This window comes from Gymnogyps californianus, chromosome 1, assembly GCF_018139145.2.
Source record: "Gymnogyps californianus isolate 813 chromosome 1, ASM1813914v2, whole genome shotgun sequence".
NCBI lineage: Eukaryota > Metazoa > Chordata > Aves > Accipitriformes > Cathartidae > Gymnogyps > Gymnogyps californianus.
Window position 1 is genome coordinate 62,926,849 of NC_059471.1, and position 19,477 is coordinate 62,946,325.

A 19,477-nucleotide genomic window follows, 5' to 3' on the forward strand; every position below is an offset into this window, starting at 1 on the left:
CTCTTTGTTTTTAATGGATAAAGCAGAACTAAGGGAGCGTTCAAAGTACAGTGAAAAAAATTGTTTGGGGCGTGGAAAATTCACTAAATGGAAATAGACTGAGGAGCATGGGTACCATAAGAATGAGAATGAGATGAATTATTTTTTTTTTATTAAAGGTAGAAATATGCTAAAAAGTGATAGAACTTAGGAGTTGATTTCTCTGTCTCAGAAGAAACGAACAGAGAGAGTTTCAAAGGTGGAAAGCTAAAAATTGATCAAAGAAAACACTCTTTTATATGATGTGTGACTGAACTATAAAACCCACTTCCACAGAAAGCCACTCAGGCCTAGAATTTAGGAAGATTAAAAAAATCAGAATTTGAACACTGATTAAGAGTGCTCGGAGTTCTGATTTTCACTGTTTTTAAGGAAAAAGAACTTGGTACACTCAACGATTATGTTTATCTTAAAATAGCTGGCAACGGGTAGGATTTTTGCAAGAGCCATTATTTCTAAGAGACTTGGAAATGTTACTAAATGGGTCTTATATTTTACAGTGATTTAATTGCCACCTGATTCATGGCTGTCAACTGGTTAGTAATCAGGGGCCAAATTCTTCAAAGCACTGAAATCAGTCAACTGCATCAACAAAAAACTCCACTTCAGGTTTAAGAAATCACGTTTGGGTCAAACACTGTTCTAGGAGCCAGCAGTAATGTTAAGTGGAGCCATCGAATAATAAATAGGGAGTGTAAGCCTTCCCAGACCTCCTTCTGCGACCCAGAAACAGCCTCTCCTGAGAAGCCGGTGCCCACCTCCGGGTCTGCAGAAGATGCTGCCGTGATAGTTGCAGCTGTTTCTCCCTGCCTCCGTGATTCTCACCGCCCGTGCAGCTTCCAAGGGTTTAATTAAGCTGGATCCTCCTCATTGTTCGTTTCTTGCGAAGCACGGCTGGCAGAGCGCTCAGCAGCAGTACAGCAGATGAGCTAAGGCACGCCAAAAGCCCTGGATCAGCCCCCATGTGCTTTCCTTACACGATCAGCCTACTTCCAAGAAATCTTTTGATTTCCAAATGGTTGCTGTCACAGCCATGTGCAGAAAGCTGAATGACTGAGCACCATCGCTCGGAGCTTCGGCCCTGCATCTATCACACGCTCGGTGCCGCGGCGAGGGCCGCGCGAAACTCCCATCTTGTGCAACACGGAGCAGCTCTTCCTTTTGAGAAGGAATGATCAAAGCGCTGGGGATTGAGGCCTCGCCACCTCCACCTCCTCTCTGCCTCCCTGCAAAAGCCTGAACAGCCCAGGGTAATCCCTCACTGCTGGTGACTGAAAGAGAGAAAATACAGTCGGTTCTTATAACTTTTGTGACAGCAGGGATGAGGCCTTTCTGGACTGCATTGTATTGGTGTTTTGATCTGTCAGTAATGTGACACAAGTAAAATGCAACGGTAAGATATCTCTCAAAAAACTGATGCAAAAATAAGTCTCCTGAGTCTCATCTGCATGTTTGTAGGCACTGGTCTATTAATGGTGTCTTGAGCGAAGGGACGCTGTGGAAACATTGCAAGCAGCCAGCTACACAGAAAAACAAAAGTGTTGTATAACTTGATAAATATAGTTCTGATGCTATCTTTGAAATATTTAGGCTGGGTGAAAAATCCAAAGGAAAAACGTCTGCTGTTTTTAAACGCAGCACTAGAAGGGGGTGGAGGGGAGCTGGCAGAAGGGATTTATGTTTCTCCTGCAGGAACAATGTCTTAGTATAAATCCCTTGTATTGTGTGTAATCACGTAGGTTACACCTACCGGTGGCCAAAGCATCCAGACTTTAGTTTTATCACTGCTCGTCATAAGAGACTGAAAGGACAAAGCTACGTAAATAAGCCCCAAGCTGGCTGCCACCAGGCTGGTGCACCGACAGTAAAACCAACAGCACTTTCTGCTTCTCTGTAGTGAGCTGACTTAAGGAAACAAAAAAACCCCAAATATTGGTTATTGCCAAAAGTCATTCTGCCTTTCAAATATGATCACTCAATTTTGAGTGGCACACCAATCACTGTTTCTTAATTCTGCTCAAATCATGTCTTCCAAAGTAAACTGCTTACACTTTTCTGAAAAGAGATTTTAAAAGATTTAACTTTTTTTTTTAAATTACAAGAAATGAGAAAAAGTAACCTGAGATATTTTTAGCTTAATGTGTTGATGAATGGAGATGTAAAACCAACCGGATTGAAATGAGCTATATTTAAATTGTGTTTAGGAATTTTACTGCGTACTATTTTCCTTCAGATGCAATTGAATAAATACAAAAGGAAGAGATAAAGCCACATAAAAATTCAAACTAAAGCTGATGATTGGAAAATAAGGGGCTTAGAAGAAAGCACAGTCTTGGTACAAGGACTGTTCCTGTGTTCCACCAGAACATTTTTTTTCATGAAATAGTTGTCACCAGCTGAAATCCAGAGCCAGACATATAAAAGGAGGAAAGCCTAGGGCAACATCTGAAAAGAAACTTTCACGGTGAGCAACAACAGCTTTGTCCGGAAGTGAGACCTTATCTGGGAAGATATGAAGCCCCAGAAAGGGCTTTGGGACTGACAGGGCTGGCATACTGAGCAGGTGATCAGGGCATGGCACCAGGGTATGTGATAAATGGGCTGAAGGAAAGCAGCCACCATTTTCTCAATATTGGAAATTCGAGAGAAGACCTCCAGAATCAACAGCATGAATCTCTACAGCGTGAACACTGTTTTGGGGCCTGGAAAATTCACATGGGATTTGTTGGGTACACACAAAAAGAAAACACAGCAGTTAATGAACGAAAGAGTGTGAAGGAAAGGCAGCACATGCAATTATTTTTAACTCTAGCATCATCATTTGGGTTTCCCCAAATCTTGAGATTTTTCAGAGTGACACATAGACTCTTTTGCATCATCTTCTGCCTTCTGGCCTCACATCCTCCAGCATTCCTCATGGTGATGAAGGCTAAAATGCTATTGCTTCTGAATAATTACTAAATTGTTCATGTGATCATATACTTCCAACAGCTGAATTTGAAGAAAGCCAACATTCAGTATTTTGACATAATTATGAGATTTGGAAACACTGGGAACATGGTGTGTGGGGATGACCAGATAATGTAGTAACAGCGGACAGCTGACCTGCCGGTTATGCATATGGAATAGAATTGAATGCAGGAATAGGAAGGAATGAGTTTAAATGTTAGAAGAGAAGACAAAAAGACACATTAAAATGTGAACAATTTTTATTATACATTTGCTAGTAATCCAACCTACTTTTAATGAACAGATACAGCAAATTGCTGAAGATGTTCAATAAAATACAAATTACAATTTTTATGGCATTAATAGCAGTCTTATAAAAGCATGTCACTGTTGGTATGTTTTTGAGTACAGTCTTTATAATATTCAGGACAACACTCTTATAAAGCACTTTCTCATAGCTAAGAGGTATAATAAAATCTGTATGAGTATTGCTTATGCATGTGCAGTTCTGAACTGTGATAAGTAGGCTCAGATATCAAAATGCACTATGCTAATTTATATCCACTGAAGGTCTGATCTAGAAGCAACCATTCCCCCACCCTCAATGGATTCCCCATATTATTAAATTAATTGCACTTCTTCAGCAGCCTAAGCACATGAGGCTCTGTCAATGCACTTATGAAAACAGAAGTCCTATTCCAGAGGTTATGACAGCTATGCACAGGATTCTCTGCTGTTTAGACTTTTAATAGTCCTACAGTTATTCAGTTCTTGCAGATCTTTGATCTCTTTTTCACAGGATCCCAGCTTGCAGAAAACACTGAGTTCTGGTCTCAGTTATCCATCCTGCGTAGGCTCTTTCTCCTCTTAGTGTCTAGCAGAACAACCTGGCCTGATCTCCTCACCTGCTCGAAACAACAGCCAACACTTATCAAATATTATACTTATTTGCCTTTCATCAGTTTTCTTCTGCTTGCTGTTACCTGTTTTCCACCGAAGCCTTTACCAGAGCTGCAGAGACCCTGTCTCTCTAACTTACGTCCACAGCTGGGCCTGTCATCTTGGTCTGATTTGTTCCCGGGATTTTGTCATTACAGATGTCCCCAAGCCTCCTCCTCAGGAAGTCAGTGCCCTCTCACACACCTTCCCTCTCCTCGCCTCCTCCCGCTGCTCCACAGGCCTTTCTCCAGGAACAGCCGCCTGCAGCTCCCCCTCCTCATCCTCACCGCGCGTGGGCAGGCTCTTGCCCCTGTTTCACAAGAGTCGCCAGCCCCTGTTTGCCAGCACCTCACCCATCATCGGCAGATCCAGGCACAGGCAAGGATATCATCTGCACACTACTTCCAATAAGAACTCCAGTTCCACCATCAGCCCCATGATTTTATCTGTCGGGTGACTCCTATGGGTTGCATTATGCCTTAATTAAGCATCAAAGTATTTCTGTGAGTCATGTGAAAGACAGATATTATTTTATTTCATAGATGATAGCTCAGTCAGCTGAATCCAGCACCATTTGGATTATGAATGGCACAATCATGAATACACTGTGGTATACCCTCCAACACTCATCTTTTTCCAAAACAAATATTACTTGATTTCTGATCTGATGCTTCATGTAATGACATGCCAACTGTATAATGAGTATGATGTTTGGTGTTTTTAAACCCTGGGCTTCTTCCCCACCAAAATTTCTATTGTGGCTATGAAGATGGAGAATGTCTCTTAGAAAGACTGAGTTTTCATTTTCCTTTATTTTGCTAACCACTACACAGTTTTAAGCTTTTCTGCAAAAAGAAAATTTACAGTGCCCATAGAGTCAAAACAAGCATACTGCTGACTGAACGAGCATTTGGTAAATGCATCACAGCAAAGCTAAAGAGGAAGGCTAAAGAAAGAGGTATAACATTTTAAACCTAGGCAGTAACATTGTTATGCTTACTTTGTGAGGCGCTATTTTATGTAACAGATCCTTATTCCACTCTAGATGGATAACAACTGTGAATTATAATTTTATTTTCCACTTAGCAGAGCCTATTGACTTGGACTAGTTCTTGCCAGGGAACCAGTTTCATAATAAAGGCAGTAAATTCTGATTTTGTGCTTGTTTGATAATTAATAGTGCAGTGTCAGCAGCAGTGCAAAATGGAAGTATGACTTTTTTTTTTTTCCTCTGCAAGTTATAAAAGACGGGTTATAAGCCAATGACTTTATGCTGAGTGTCTAAGGCACATACTATTTACTAAAATGAGTTTAGCAGACTCAGTGGAGGTTCTGTTATGTTTGTGAAGATATGTGTGCAAGGCCCTCCCGTTAAGCCAGCATCCTCGTCCCCAGGCATAACTATACAGACAGTTACACCGGCAACCATCTTTTCCCCCCAGTGGAGACACCGTTTATAGCAACACTGCTTTTCCCTTATTGCTAAAACAGTGACAAAAATAGGGGTGTGTGGGTGTCAGTATACACAGTTATAATGTTAGTTATACTTTGTTAGCTAGTTATAAATATAATATATATAAAATTATATAATAATATATGTCTATCATAGGTGGAAAAAAGAGGCACAGAAATGAAAATGCTATGTAAACTTGACACTATCAAATTATTTTTCTTATCACCATCTTCCAGTATTTACCAATGCCTAAAATAAAAACTAAGGCCTTAGCCTTAACTAAGCTAGAGTCACAGCTCTAACAGATGGCTGTATCAGACAAGCTTTTAGCGTAGACCAGACCTGAGCACCTCACAGCCATTAATGATGTGGGGACCATCATGACAACCCACTGAGATGAGCACGTGAAATCCCACATGTGCAAGCATGAAGCAGGGAGTGAAGTCTCAATCCAGCCAAGTATGCATGTGCCTCTGAGTACCCAAGACTACCTCCTTTTAAGTGACTTATGGCCATAAATGCAGGATTAGGCCCAAGTGATTTACTGAGAAGTCGGAGGATGCTCACATGCTCCACCATGGGCACTTACGCCTTCTGCTGGACCAAGTAACTCTCCCAAGGACATCTGTAGCAGAGTCAGGAGGTGAACCTAAGTGCCACTGTGTGACTTTCCCTCTAAGGTCAACTTCCAGCACAGATTCTGTAAACTGGACCTATAAAATGAGCTCCGTCAGCAAGAAGCCATGCTAGCCCAACCGCTCCACAGTCTCTAGGGCTTTCTGTATGTCTGGTTTCAGAATACTTGTGCCATTGCAACACATATACTGCCTTTGCCATACAGTCATTTTTTTCCCTGATTATTCAGAAAAGAAAAAATAATTTGACAAATGGGAACTGCGTGACCAGTACTATGAATAACTAGCTGCCTTTCTTCAGTGAAAATTCTATGACAAATTGGCATCTGTTGTTAAAGTGACAAATGCATCTTTCCCCTCTGTAGACCTTCCCACCTGTTACTCCATGGATGATCACGCCTGCATTTATGTGCTGCTAAAAAACTGAAAGGTGCTTCACTTTCAGCGTGTCCTGGTTTTGGCTGGGATAGAGTTCATTTTCTTCCTAGTAGCTGCTACAGTGCTGTGTTTTGGATTTAGAGTGAGAATAATGTTGATAACACGCTGATGTTTTAGTTGTTGCTAAGTAGTGCTTATCCTAAGTTAAGGATTTTTCAGTTTCCCATGCTCTGCCAGCAAGCAGGTGTGCAAGAAGCTGGGAGGGAGCAGAGCCGGGGCAGCTGACCTGAACTAGCCAAAGGGGTATTCCATACCATGGAACGTCATGCCCAGTATATAAACAGGGGGGAGTTGGCTGGGAGGTGGGGATTGCTGCTCAGGCATCGGTTAGCAGGTGGTGAGCAATTGCATTGTGCATCACTTGTCTTTTCTTGGGTCTAATTTCTCTCTTTTTGTTATATTCCTTTTCATTACTATTATTATTATAGTTATTATATTTTTATTATTGTTGTTATTATTATATTTTTAGTTACTAAACTGTTCTTATCTCAACCCACAAGTTTTACTTTTTTTTCCCCGATTCTCCTCCCCATCCCACTGGGAGGGGGGAGGGGGGAGCGAGCACCTGCATGGTGCTTAGTTGCTGGCTGGGGTTAAACCACAACACAGGGTGACCAGGCTTTGTCAAAAAATGAAGATATTATTTATTAAATGAGAGAACTGGTTATCCTAGTGAAAATTAGAGCAACACAACCACAGATCTTGTATTAAGGCTTGTGTCACCTGCACATGGGCCCCCATCTCCCTTAACTTAAGGCACAGTAAAGCAGGGACAGGACAAAGCAGGGACAGGACAATGCGTGGCCCCACTGAAGGAACCATGCAGAGATGTTTTGACTTTGCAGCATTTCTAATTCTTCACCATTCTCCCAACGTCTTCCATCTCCTGTCCCTTCTTGCTCAGCCCTGCCACCCCAGGCTTGGCACTCCCCCTCCTCAGGAGCAGCAGTGACAGCAACAGTGCCCAGAAAGCTTCAGGTGTATTTTTTTCTCTGACTCTGCCCATAGTATAAATCCACTCCATAATGTCTGGGAATTATTTGTGTGGTTACAATCATCTCACCTCCCAGATCATCCAGGCAACCTGGCTACTGCACCTGACTGAAGCTCACTGACTTCCAAGGGCAGAAGACCCCCATGTGTTTTTTAAAATCTGCTGATACATGTAAGAGAAAGTCTGGGAAAGAAGTAGGTTAACAGAAGTCAGTGTATTATAAGGAGCTTTTTTTCCTATAAACCACTAGCAATCAGGGTGGAGAGATGGGGGAGACGAGAGAGAGAGAGAATAAGGGAGAAAGGGAGGGGCAGAGGGAGGCAGGCTTGGTGGCTTTCTTATTTATTTTCATCTTTTAAAAAAGAAAATATTGCAAAACAAAAGAAGAAAATACTTAGAAGGCAAAGTTTCCATAGGAAAAAAGTATTTTATTTTTTTAAGAACAAATTCAGTTTGAAACAGACGTGGAATGTGATTTTCATAATTTTCATTTTCTGGGAACTAATTGCAATGTGGAACTAAAGCAGATTTCAAACTTATGACCGGCTAGTTTTAAAACAGAACAAAACAAACAAACAAACAAAAAACAAAACAAAACAAAACCAAAAAAAAAAGAAAGAAGAAATTATTTATAACTCAAGCATAATACTGTGTTACTTACAAACTGGACAAAGAAATTCTTAAATAAATATTCATGGTACACAATTTCAGCACAAATATGCGGCAATTTGGCAACCTTTTATACCATTTTTTTCCTCAATACAGTGCAAAGGGGAATGACACTGCCTTTAAACAAGCTGTAGCTAAATACATTGCAAAATTCAAATTTTATACAAAACATCTTGCTCGGACTTTATAAAAAACCAACATTGCTCTATATACACAATCTGGTTAAGAAAAGCCATTTTTGTCTTGTTTTCATGTGGGTTTTTTTTTATTATTTAAAAAGGTGAATAAGGCTACTGTAACACCCCAAATCCATATACAGTAAATCTGAACCTATTTACAGCATCTTCACTTAGACATGATGGTGCAAATTCCAAGTCGGGTGACTAGGGATGATCATACAAGCAAGGCATTTACAGTAACTTCTCAAAGCTGGACCAACGTCAAATAAAGGAACAGTTGGTAGATTGTCATAATTCTGCACCAGACACAAAACAGACGCACAGAACATTTTTTTTTTTTCAATTGGTTGCAGGTTGCTCTTGAGCAATTCGTCTGATTTTTTTTCACAGTTTAGTACATAACTAGAATGTAGCCAACTGATGAAGCATAGATTTGATTTAATAAAAATCAGTATCAGTAAACCCATCTTCTCCCTTCCTCCCCCTCCCCCAAAATAAAATCTTAATGACTTACAAGAGAACCTTGTATGGATGGATTCACAGAAAGGAAGGGTTGTTGAAAAGAATTACATATGTACTGTAGTTAGTCACCATGGTAACCTTCCACAGAACCATGGGTTGGGATTTTTTTTGTTTTGTTTCTCTCTTTTGGACCAACATCCCAACATCATTTTCAGGTTCAGGAAACAGAGTGATCATTTCTATGACAGATTTTTTTTCTTTTTTTTTTTTTCTTGCAGGTGCTCACCAGAGGTCTGAGAACCCCGAAATGCTGTTGCTACATTTTCTTTCCAAATCAGAAAGCAAAGTGTTACCATAGTAACATGACTATGTTAGAAATGTCTATTTGCATAGCACATATAAAAGTAGAGGTTTTTTATTTCCTCCCTAGGGTGGGAGCTTTAGGGGAATAGCCATGCTAAAGAGAAAACTTTAACCTGAACCCCCCCCTCTATGAACCTCAATGAAATCTACAGAACACATCAGCCCATAAGGCAAGGGAAAATACAACACAGAAAATAAATGCCGGCACACCTTGTCATTGTTAAATACGTGATGCAGTAACATTTGACTTCCTGGTATTTTGGGCCTTATATTTCCTAGTTTTCTCTTATGAGATGCTTTGGATTTTTTTTTTTTTTTAAATATGCTCCCATTGTTGTTTTTGGATGGCTGATGTTTTTCCCAGAAGGAGTTTCTTTTTTGTAAAATGTGTACATATGTATGCATATATATGCATATATAAACATATATATGTGTGTATATACATATACACACACACACACATATATATGTAAAATGATGACAAGTTAAGACTATTTAATTGCCGCAAATGAATTTCACATCTTCTGGTGTAGATTCTGTGCAATCTTAAAATATATATTAGTAAAAAAAGCAAACCAAAACAAAAAAGTAAGAAAGAACGAATGAAAGAAAAACTCTCACTTTATATCCCTTGTGTTCTATACACCTATTATAAATAAGACATATCTTCCTTCTCCATCTCAGTGTCATAATTTATTTTATTCTTACGGACTGCAAGAGGTTTGCCATATGTGCTTTAACTTTGCAACAGAGCACCAATGAACGGCTGTGTCAGTCACAGTACCTACACTCACTGTGCACAGACAGCACTACAATAAACCAAAGTGTCAAAAGGCTCAGTCAGAAAGAAATCCTGTCTTACTTTTAGAGATGAGAAAGGGTTTTTTTTTTTTTCCACAACTTTACCAGTGATAGAATTACAGCTCATTTGACCCGTTGGCTTATAATCATCTTGGTCAGATTTGGCTCTCTGCTATTTTCTTAAATGCTTTCCCTGTGTTTAGTATAACGTGATAGTATAGCAGCTGAGTCTGCTTAAAAGTCATCCAAAGCAGACTACATTTTCGCTACAGCTTCAAAGCTGTATATTTTATTGCCAGTACCACAACAGCCCTGCCCTAATATATCCTCAGCGGCCTGCTGTTGTCTTGTCCTCTCCAAGCTTGTTCACTAACAATACCCCTTTGTTCTACTGTATTGAAGGTACTATTTTTTTCTGCACACTGGTATTTGATAACCATGAATTCCTTCAAATGCAGCCCTAATCCACTGCGCATGTTATTGTGTCTCCTACTTGCCTCTTAAAACTTAGCATACCAAAGTGCTGTGCTACCTAAATGTTTTTTTTTTTTCTTTTTTCTTCCCAGCTTCTATTTTTGAGGCAGCAGTATTCAACTGCAACTGCAGTCAGCCCTTCCCTCCACCACCCAGTCCTGCTCTTGACTTTGTTGACAGCCTAACTTTTTGGCTGGAAGGCTCCTTACTATCAAACATGATTTCTATAAATGCATTACCCATTCGAGTGAGGCTGCTGTAGCAGATGGATGGAGTGCGGATCTCCAAACATTAATGTTCCATTAGTGATTCAGGAGGTGGAGTGAAAGGAAATCTTATGTGAAGGATGGCAGAGGCCCGGGTAACAGAAACAAATGGAACAGTGACGGACTAAAAGCAAGAGAACTTTAACAAGTCTTACTTAGACACTAAGGTCTGTGTGACAAATCCAGTACGCACTGAGAGAGACACACAAAAGTCAGAAGATTGCATTTCAAGCTTGATATATCCTAGAGCACCTTCCCAGGATGCCTAGAGCTATTAACATCCACGGATCACTCCATCTTCCCTTGGCTTTTGTACATGCCTGAACGCCCGCAGCACATGGCTTTGAGGATGATGAATGTAACAAGAGTACAGCAATCAGAATGGGCATCTTCTACATAAAAGTCTTCCAGCTTTTAGTGAATACTTATTCACCGAGATAGGAATTCTACAGACTAGGTAAGCTGTCCAGCTCGCGTCGGCTCCCGGAGAAAGAGCTGTTGCCTTCTCCCCCCTGTGCTTGAGTCAATGCTAGCGCACAAGGCGTCATCACAAACCCCAACAGAAAGCATTTGACCAGTGAGTTTCCTCTACGACTCAACTGTACCACACAGTTGGCTGTGTGTTTCTCAGACCTTGTAATAAATGTTTGCTGGACTCTGAGGAGGCATCTCTTGAACTATGTACACCGGATGTCCATAGTCGCCGCTGACCTTTTCATAGTGGGGGCAAAAGACACTGTCTGCAGTCCTTAGAGGAATGATAATGTCACTGGGCTCAGAACCATTGTTGTTGCCACTGCGTTTTGGGGTGGCTAACGTACTAAGTGAGAGAGTTGTCGTGTGTTGCGGGGAATGCTTCCTGTGTCTTCTCCGGTACTTCAACAAAAGAACCACCAAAGTGATGATGATGACGATGAAAATGATGCACCCTGATGCAATCCCTGCAAATAAGGCCACCTCTGAACCCAGTATACTGGAATGCCCAGCCTTACTGCCATCTGTGCTAGATCCTGGAAAGAATGGAAATATAACAGACAAAAGTTATTGCCATCCTGCGACCTGTTTACGCCGCTTAAAAATGTGTAGAGTAAGCAAGACTGGAAGAATTAACTGACAGCTAAACTTTGACAAACCAATTACCCTGTTAGATAGCTAAATGCAAACAGCCGAAGTCAGCAATCAATATTAAACAAGACTTTGTGTCTGTTGGTCTCACTTTTGTGCTGCTCCCAAACAACCCTGTTTCATACATCATCATCCATCAGCGGCGAGGACTGGCACTGACAAGGCAGCCTTTGATGCACACCGCATCTTTTAACAGATGCTGGCCAGCCCTGGGCAGCAGAGAGGGGTGGGACAGGACTGCAAGGGGAAAAGAACACAGGGAACTGACAATTCTCAGGACAACTGGTACTGTTCAGTGTCACACCGTTCTGCTATTTTATCTTTTACATATTGATGTAAGTTAAACTGTCCTAGTGCCTCTTTACGTGGACTCCTCTTGCTTGCGCATGAAACAAAGGAGCTTGAGGCAGCGCAGGAGATAGATAGGCAAAATGGCTCTGGCATGTATCTGTTTGTATTAACTTACATTTACTTAAAAGAAAACAACACCACACGTTTAGTAGTCAGGAAAAGCTCATGTGCCGAACAGCCTGTTGAATATTTGGTGCCATCACACTGTCATACTATTTGTCACAAAAAATTAAATGAACGCTCACTTGACACTTTCTCACTTGAAAATCTGAACCAACTTCCCTCTCTTGATGCTCACTCACAGGTGGAAGAATGCTGCAGATGCTACGTCCACGTAACTGTGGATTTTCCTACTGGAACCTCCGCAGGAAATGGCTGAAGCCTGCCCAGTGACCACCATATCAAAGATTCATTAGCCTGGTAACTAATGACAGAGCTAGCAAGGAAAACTTGCAGCCATTTTCGGGAATCCCAGAATCAACTGTCAGCAAGTTTTGCTTTGTAGCATTCCCAATTCACCAAATTTTCTTCCAGAGACCTTGGGTCTTAAGAGTTAGGTTTTTTTCTTGTTCACCTAATGTCTGAAATGCATCCTGAAGATACTTGTTTGGAACCATCTGTTTATCTTGTTTAGATAATTATTAAAAAAAAATAAATCTTTAAATTTAGTGAAAGACTAGCCATTCATGTGTAGACTTTATAGGGTCAGTTAAAAGATCAGGACATTAATTATAGATGCTTTGAAATAAACTTTATAAATGACTGTCGAGAACCACTTGATAATGTATTATACGGGAAGAGAAAGACAGAAAGACTCGTTCATCTGCCAGAGTACTAAATGTAAGGCAGCATTTACCATCGTAAAGCTGCTTAGCGAATGTCCTATCCAAAAACTTTCCTGTAAATGAGTGATATTCTCACAAGATGTAATTAACTTCTACTGCGGAGTGGAAGAGGGGAGAGAGCAGCTGGTGCCAAAACTTGCAGCTCCCAGACACTATCCACCAGAGCATCAGAACTGGCTTTTGCTTCATCTCAGTATGAAAACATTTGTTTTTATGGCACTCTAATGGTAAAATAAAATGCGTTTGGGGACAAAGGAGGAGACTGCGCCAGAGCCCCGTCCCAGGCACGAGCCCCGCCACGCCTACCTGAGTGGTCCTTCACAAAGGGGCTGGTGGTGGAACTCTTCCCGTTGGTGCCAGCTTCCTGCTCGGGGCGCTTGGTGGGATCCGTGTGCCGGGGCAGCCCCGCCGAGTTGGGATCTGGGGGAGAGAAAGACGACTTATGCAGCTTCGGTGCTTGATGGTACGGAGCCTTATAAGCTGGCTCTAGGTACCTCATGAGACACGAATGGTTTTGAACAGAAGAATCTTTATGCAATGGACTGGGAGATATAAGAACGTAATTTTCCTTTTAAAGCAAAGTGGTTATATTAGTTATTTCAGAGGTTTAAATTGTGAGGCCATCTGCAGAAACTATAGGGACTCCTGTAATTGGCAAGAAAAGCTTTGCAGATGACATTTCAGTTTAACTGAGGAAGTTGATTGACTACTGAACCAACTTCTACTTAGAAGAATAATTCTTTTTTCCTGCACAATAGGTTATCTATATGTGAAAAGAGACAATGAACAAAAACCTCTCTGTAATCAGAATTCATAACAAGCAAACTATAGAAATATTAGCTTCCCTCCTTTCATGTATTTTAAATAATTTTGAGCAGCAGAGTTGTGGCTTTTGTTTTTAAAATAAAAATAAAAATGACTGAAACACACTACTCCCAGGTGACCTTTTCCTCTAGGGATCTCTCCAATGAAGAGATCTTATTACGCTAACCCTCCTTCTGTAGAAATCTGTCAGTAGCTGAGGAAGAGAAAATAGGCTTTGCTTTCAGACTATAAGGGAGGAATGACCACACTAGACTCGGTTGGCTCTCTGCTCTACACTGCTAAAAGAAGCCTGAAAACTAAAAGGACATTGAGACTGATCAAAGTGATTTCATGAAACAGCAGATGGTCTTTACCTTGTCCAACTTTCATGAGGATCTTCATGGTTTTTGTCTGGCACACCCCTCCCTCCTGGTTATCCAGGCCCTCCAAAGACCCATTTGATGTTGCTGATTAAAAATAAAAGAAAAATAAAAAAAAAAATAAAAATAAATAAAAATCAGGAAATCAACAGGCAAAGTGATGTGAACATGAGTGTCTGAAAGCAGAAATCTTTCAATCTACCAGGACCTGTTCTTGTTGCTCAGGCTGACCTATGGAAAGTTGTGAAATGTTGAAAGCCAAAGGAATGAATACATTGGTAAGCCATACAATATATACAAATGGAGGAATGTGTTATCAAGGTTTCAAATTTACCCAGCAACCTTTTCTTCTATGCACAATTGACTGACTGACTGACTTGGACGAAAACACAGCACCTTGCTAAAAGGTGATGGAGTCAGCTGAAAAGGAAGCCCTGGCAGGCTCAGAGGAGCAAAGCACTGAAAATTCACCCTTTTTTTTTTTCCCCAACAATATCTTTATAATCACCACGTTACACCTGCTTCCTCTATTACAAATCTCCTGCTGGAAGAAGTGAACGCATACAAAAGACCCAAGTGAAAGCTGAGATTCTGCACTGATTGGAAAACCATTTAATATTTTAAAGTACAATCTCACTTTTCTCAGTATTGAGGAGCCTCCGCGGGGGCGGGTGGCGGGGGGGAGTACGCTCTATTCTCACGGAAACCTTTTAGCTCGTACAAACAAATGGGTGCTTTCCCCTGCGTTTATATTGTTCTCGCTTATCTAGGCGCTGGCTGGAACTGCGCAACCCCTCCGCAAGCTGACACTGCAATGCGATTTGTGCGCGAAGCACAACTCCCTTGCAGAATCCAAAACACTGAGTCACCACGGTCCAGGGGTGCGCCTCCGCTGCCGCCCGAGCCAGCTGTTGCTTGCAAACCCCCAACAGCTGCTGGGAAACTATTCGGCAGCTCCTCAGCCCTGGGCATCGCCGCCACTCTGCACCGCGCCAGGCACCGGCCACCGTTGGCATGTGCGCTGGTGCCCCGGTCACGGTGGCAAAGCAGGCACGTCCGCCGATGGTGGACTCCAGCTTCCCTGTTTAGGGAACGCGCCAGGGTTTTTCCCACCCCGGTTGTCCTGGGAGTGGAAGTTTCACCATCATTTCTTGGAGCTGTTTATCCAAGGCCCACAACGCACGTACGAGCGGGTGCGTGCACACGCACCGGCACCGGGCCACCAACTGGAGAAAACAAACAGAAAATGGGATATAATGGAGCTTGCTGCTTGTCGTGGCTGTGGTGAACTGCTTAAGCAGCACTTTCCTGCCTCTGCCCCTCTCCTTTCAGCACGGGATCTAATTCAACCAGGGCTTCACACTGTTCAGATCTTTGTTTTTAATTCTCGCTCCTTCTCTTTTGCCTTCCTTGGGGATTTTCTTTCAAATGCAGCCTATGTACACTTCCTTTTTCCTTCACAATGTCTTCCTAGCCCCATGGCAGTATTTTTCTTGCTCTAATCTTCTCTCTAGCTGTAAAGATATAAACCCCATACCGCTGAACCCTGCTTCCTAGCCTTTGATCTACTTCTTGTTTTTGTTCCACTTCTGCCTCTTTTGTGACTAACTCGAATTACAGCCACCATACAAACTTCCCAAATTGTGCTTTCTTTTCCTAAAATTCCCTTCTCCTTATACGTGGTCCCTCCCAGTTCCTCCTCTTGTTCCCTCCCCCTGTAAAAACATGACAATGGCTGTATGTGCAACTACTTCTTTTTTTTCCAACTTGCAAAAAAGACTTTTTAAAATATAAAAGAGCACAATGAGTAATTTAAGATAAAAGCCGATCTGAAATGTGCCACTGCATTGCCAGGCTCAGAAAATAATGGAGACATATAGTTTTGTTTTCTTTTGTTTTTTTCCAGAGGGAAAAAAAATCAATACTAAGAACCAATTCTGGACATAAATCAAATGTGTCTTTGCTGAAAGTGGTTTTTATGACCTATTTGCCAATGTACCAGCACAAGGACAAGGGAAAAAAAGCAGTAAATAGAAATACCAAAGCTGAGCATCAACTGAAAGTACAACTAATAAATACTCACTTTGTTTTGCATTTTTTGTTATTCTTCGTTTGTTTTTTAATTGAGGCGATGGGGGCTCACATCTCCTTAAACACCTTCTACCTGATTTTAATTGAATAGAGTGCTCCTTCTTCTGAACATCAATGCCTTTTTATTCTTTAAAGGCCTATCCATTTAACTCACAGAGCAGGAGACCTCAATAAGATGCAGAGGATGCAGTCTGACCTCCGTACAGAGTAAGAAAGTAAGAAAGACGGCAAAAAGAATGCAAAATTACTTCAAATACAGTCTCCAAACGGGAAGGCCCAGATGTACAATGAGTCTGGTTGTGTGCCTACGCGAGCGCAATCTGCCTTGCTTGCTTGCTAAAAGAATGCTTTCATAGCTTTGATGTCAGATGAATGAATTTGCAGAAGTATTCACTTTTTCCACAGTTCTTCAAGGGGTTTTCGAAAAGCCTACGTTATAGCTCAGAGTAGAGACTGCTACGTCCCGAGAACCGGGGAATTTTCAAAGAGGAGCATTTCAGTGACAAAGCAAAGTTTCCATCTCAGCTTCTCCCTGTAATTAAACTGACAATTACCCAAGGCCACTGGAGGAAATTATTTTTCAAAATTCATTAAGACTATCGAAATATAACCTCACATATCCCTAGTGTACCAGGAAGAAAGTGGGTAGTTTTAAACACATCGTTTCAAGCTTTGAAAAGCTGCATGGAGAAAAAGAAGTAATCTGGGACATCAGAGAAAACACAGTTTCATACTGCTAATGCCCCTTGACAGTGTAGTGTGCAGAAGTCAAACAAGGGAGCGAGTACAAAATACTCCTCAAACACTTGCCGCTGCCTTTCTATATTGATCTCCAAATGAAAATTATACCCGCTATCATGTAAGCTGCTCCACTGCACTCACACTTCTGCAGGAAAGTGACCCTGTACCTGGAGCTCTGCTCACACTGAAAGGGTATTTAAAAAAACCACTGTCTGTGATGATAGGAGTTTTGGGTATAAACACAGAAACATAACACAAGTTTCTTGTGTCTAAAACAGAAATGCTACTCTCCGGTGTGTTTCTATGATCAAATTTTAGACCTTCCATCCAGTTTATTTTTATATACATATATATATATATAAAAGAACAGGTTTGGGGGGTTTTATATTTAGGTCTAAATATGGATATATTTTAGAGGCAATTACTCACACATGAACTACCATACATGGCGCTGTGCTAAGAAGATGAGATACTACTTAAATATTAACATTAATAAACATAATTAATGATTAATATAAAGTTTCTCATGAGTACTAAATGTTCTCAGGATCCCACACTTCACTTTGTATTAATACAGCAACACATACGAAACTAAAAGTAAGTACAATGTTGTTAAACAGGTAGCAAAACATTTTTAAATCTTTTGATGGATAGGTACCTCTGATTTTCTGAGACCTGTCCTGTTCCACTGGTGTCAATTGCAAAACTAATAATTACAGTCAAAAGCGCACTAAATTATTCAGTCAACAGTTTATCCACACCTACAAATAAACACATATAATTGCCCTAAAATCTCTATTAATTTTAAGACGTTCTGACAGAATTGTAATAATTTATAGGCTATGTTTACAGCCATCAGTCAAAAATTATGTTCGAGCTCCGTATACAGAGACACTGTGTGTCTGCATTCCTTGAATACAACAGCAGCTGCCATTTTATAAGGAATATAAGTTAGGGTTTTCAACTTCCAGAAAAAACTGACTTCTTTCTTACAAAATTATGGTTAAGAGTCTGCTGATACATACTTACTTTGGAGAAGCTAGTATATGTTTTCAGTTTCATAAACCACTGCCTAATGCATCATCTCACTTACACAAGAGGAAATGAAATTGTTCAGACCAAAGAATTTCATTCCAGCTCTGCCTACCCTTCTTCAAAATATATAAATTATTAAAAAAAAAAAAATATTGAACTCATGTAAATCAATGTATGATGCTTTATATTTATTTGCTTTTAAAACTTCACAAGTGTTGTTTATTGTACAAAATGCATTAGTCATGAAAGCAGAGGCAGGGAATCAGTGAGCGAAACAGAGTCAGCTGACAAGAATAGTTCCTGGCTATGATTCTTATACAGTCCCCATGGAGAGGAAGTAATATTACATTTTAATATGTCTTCATTTGATTGTTATTACTCTGCCTCCCAGGAGGCTAAGCCACTGCATGGATCTTGGCTGTTTCCAACCTATCAGGGTGGTAACATTGCTCTAATCAGATGGAGAATTAAGCTGCTGGATTTGTGCCTGTATATAGCTTCTCATTCACAAAGAGATTAGAAATGAAGGCATAGTCACAAAAATTCAACCTCCTTCACTCCTAAAAACACACATTACAAAATGAAAAAAATGCCATCACAATTACTTAAAAGAAAACACCAGCAGACAAAAATCTCAGCCTCTTAATTCTGCCACAATTATTACTCATACTTTTATGTTTTAAGATTATGAAAAACATTACCTACTTGCAAATTAAATGTCATATCCTTTGAACCAACACAACTTTATAACACATTTATTTCTAGAGCTTGAATATGAAATGGACTACATAGCTGAAGAGAGAAATTATGATCGTCGTACCTAATTTTCCTGTGAAAACTAAATGGACCTTAAACCATAGACTATAGGAATGAATGAGTGATGCCAACTGATGGGCAAGGGCAAAATTAGTTTTGTCCCCCCTTGGTGTGCTGGATGATACAAGCCATTTGGCAATGTATTAAAGACACATCATTGACAAGGTCATCAAGAATTAATTGCTGCTGGTGTGGATCTGTCAATGGAAAAATGAGAATTACAGGTTTCTTTGGGATAGATCAGTACTGTCCAATAGTAGTGATTTTCACCATTTTTTTCTTAAATACTGCTTGAATTCACCATCAGAAAATAGGCTTCTCAAAATCAGAGCTAAACAAAATCAAATAACCCTACCCATCTCCACTTTTCCCCAGCTGTGCTTAGAAACAGAATGGAAAAGCCTGAACAGCAGCAAAAATCCACGAAAGCTTTAGATCCAACAGTAGTAAGAAGTTATTCTTAAAGTAAAGCTGCACTTGATCTCATATGCACTCACAGGATTACTAAGCGCATGTAAAGCTTTTGAGGGTTTTTTATTTTATTAAGTAATAGAACACTATTTTGGCCAGACATCGTGTGTTTGTGCTCTGACTGCTTTCATCTGCTTTTGGTCCTTTTAATGACTCT

At 40.6% G+C, this 19,477-nt stretch overlaps 1 protein-coding gene across 3 annotated transcripts in view; it reads right to left on the reverse strand.

Annotated features, from left to right (window-relative positions):
- Positions 1–7,863: 7,863 nt before the first annotated feature.
- Positions 7,864–19,477, reverse strand: part of EFNB2 (ephrin B2) — a 45,662-nt gene continuing 34,048 nt past the window's right edge. The window contains exons 3-5 of one of the 3 annotated variants that reach the window (XM_050909950.1): positions 14,161–14,253; positions 13,289–13,402; positions 7,864–11,671 (exon numbers count right to left, since the gene is read on the reverse strand). In XM_050909950.1, coding sequence (XP_050765907.1) covers positions 11,289–11,671; positions 13,289–13,402; positions 14,161–14,253 — 590 coding nt within the window. In that variant the 3' untranslated portion in view covers positions 7,864–11,288. The remainder of the gene's footprint in view (positions 11,672–13,288; positions 13,403–14,160; positions 14,254–19,477) is intronic. The other 2 variants (XM_050909958.1, XM_050909966.1) reach the window with 2 other exon arrangements.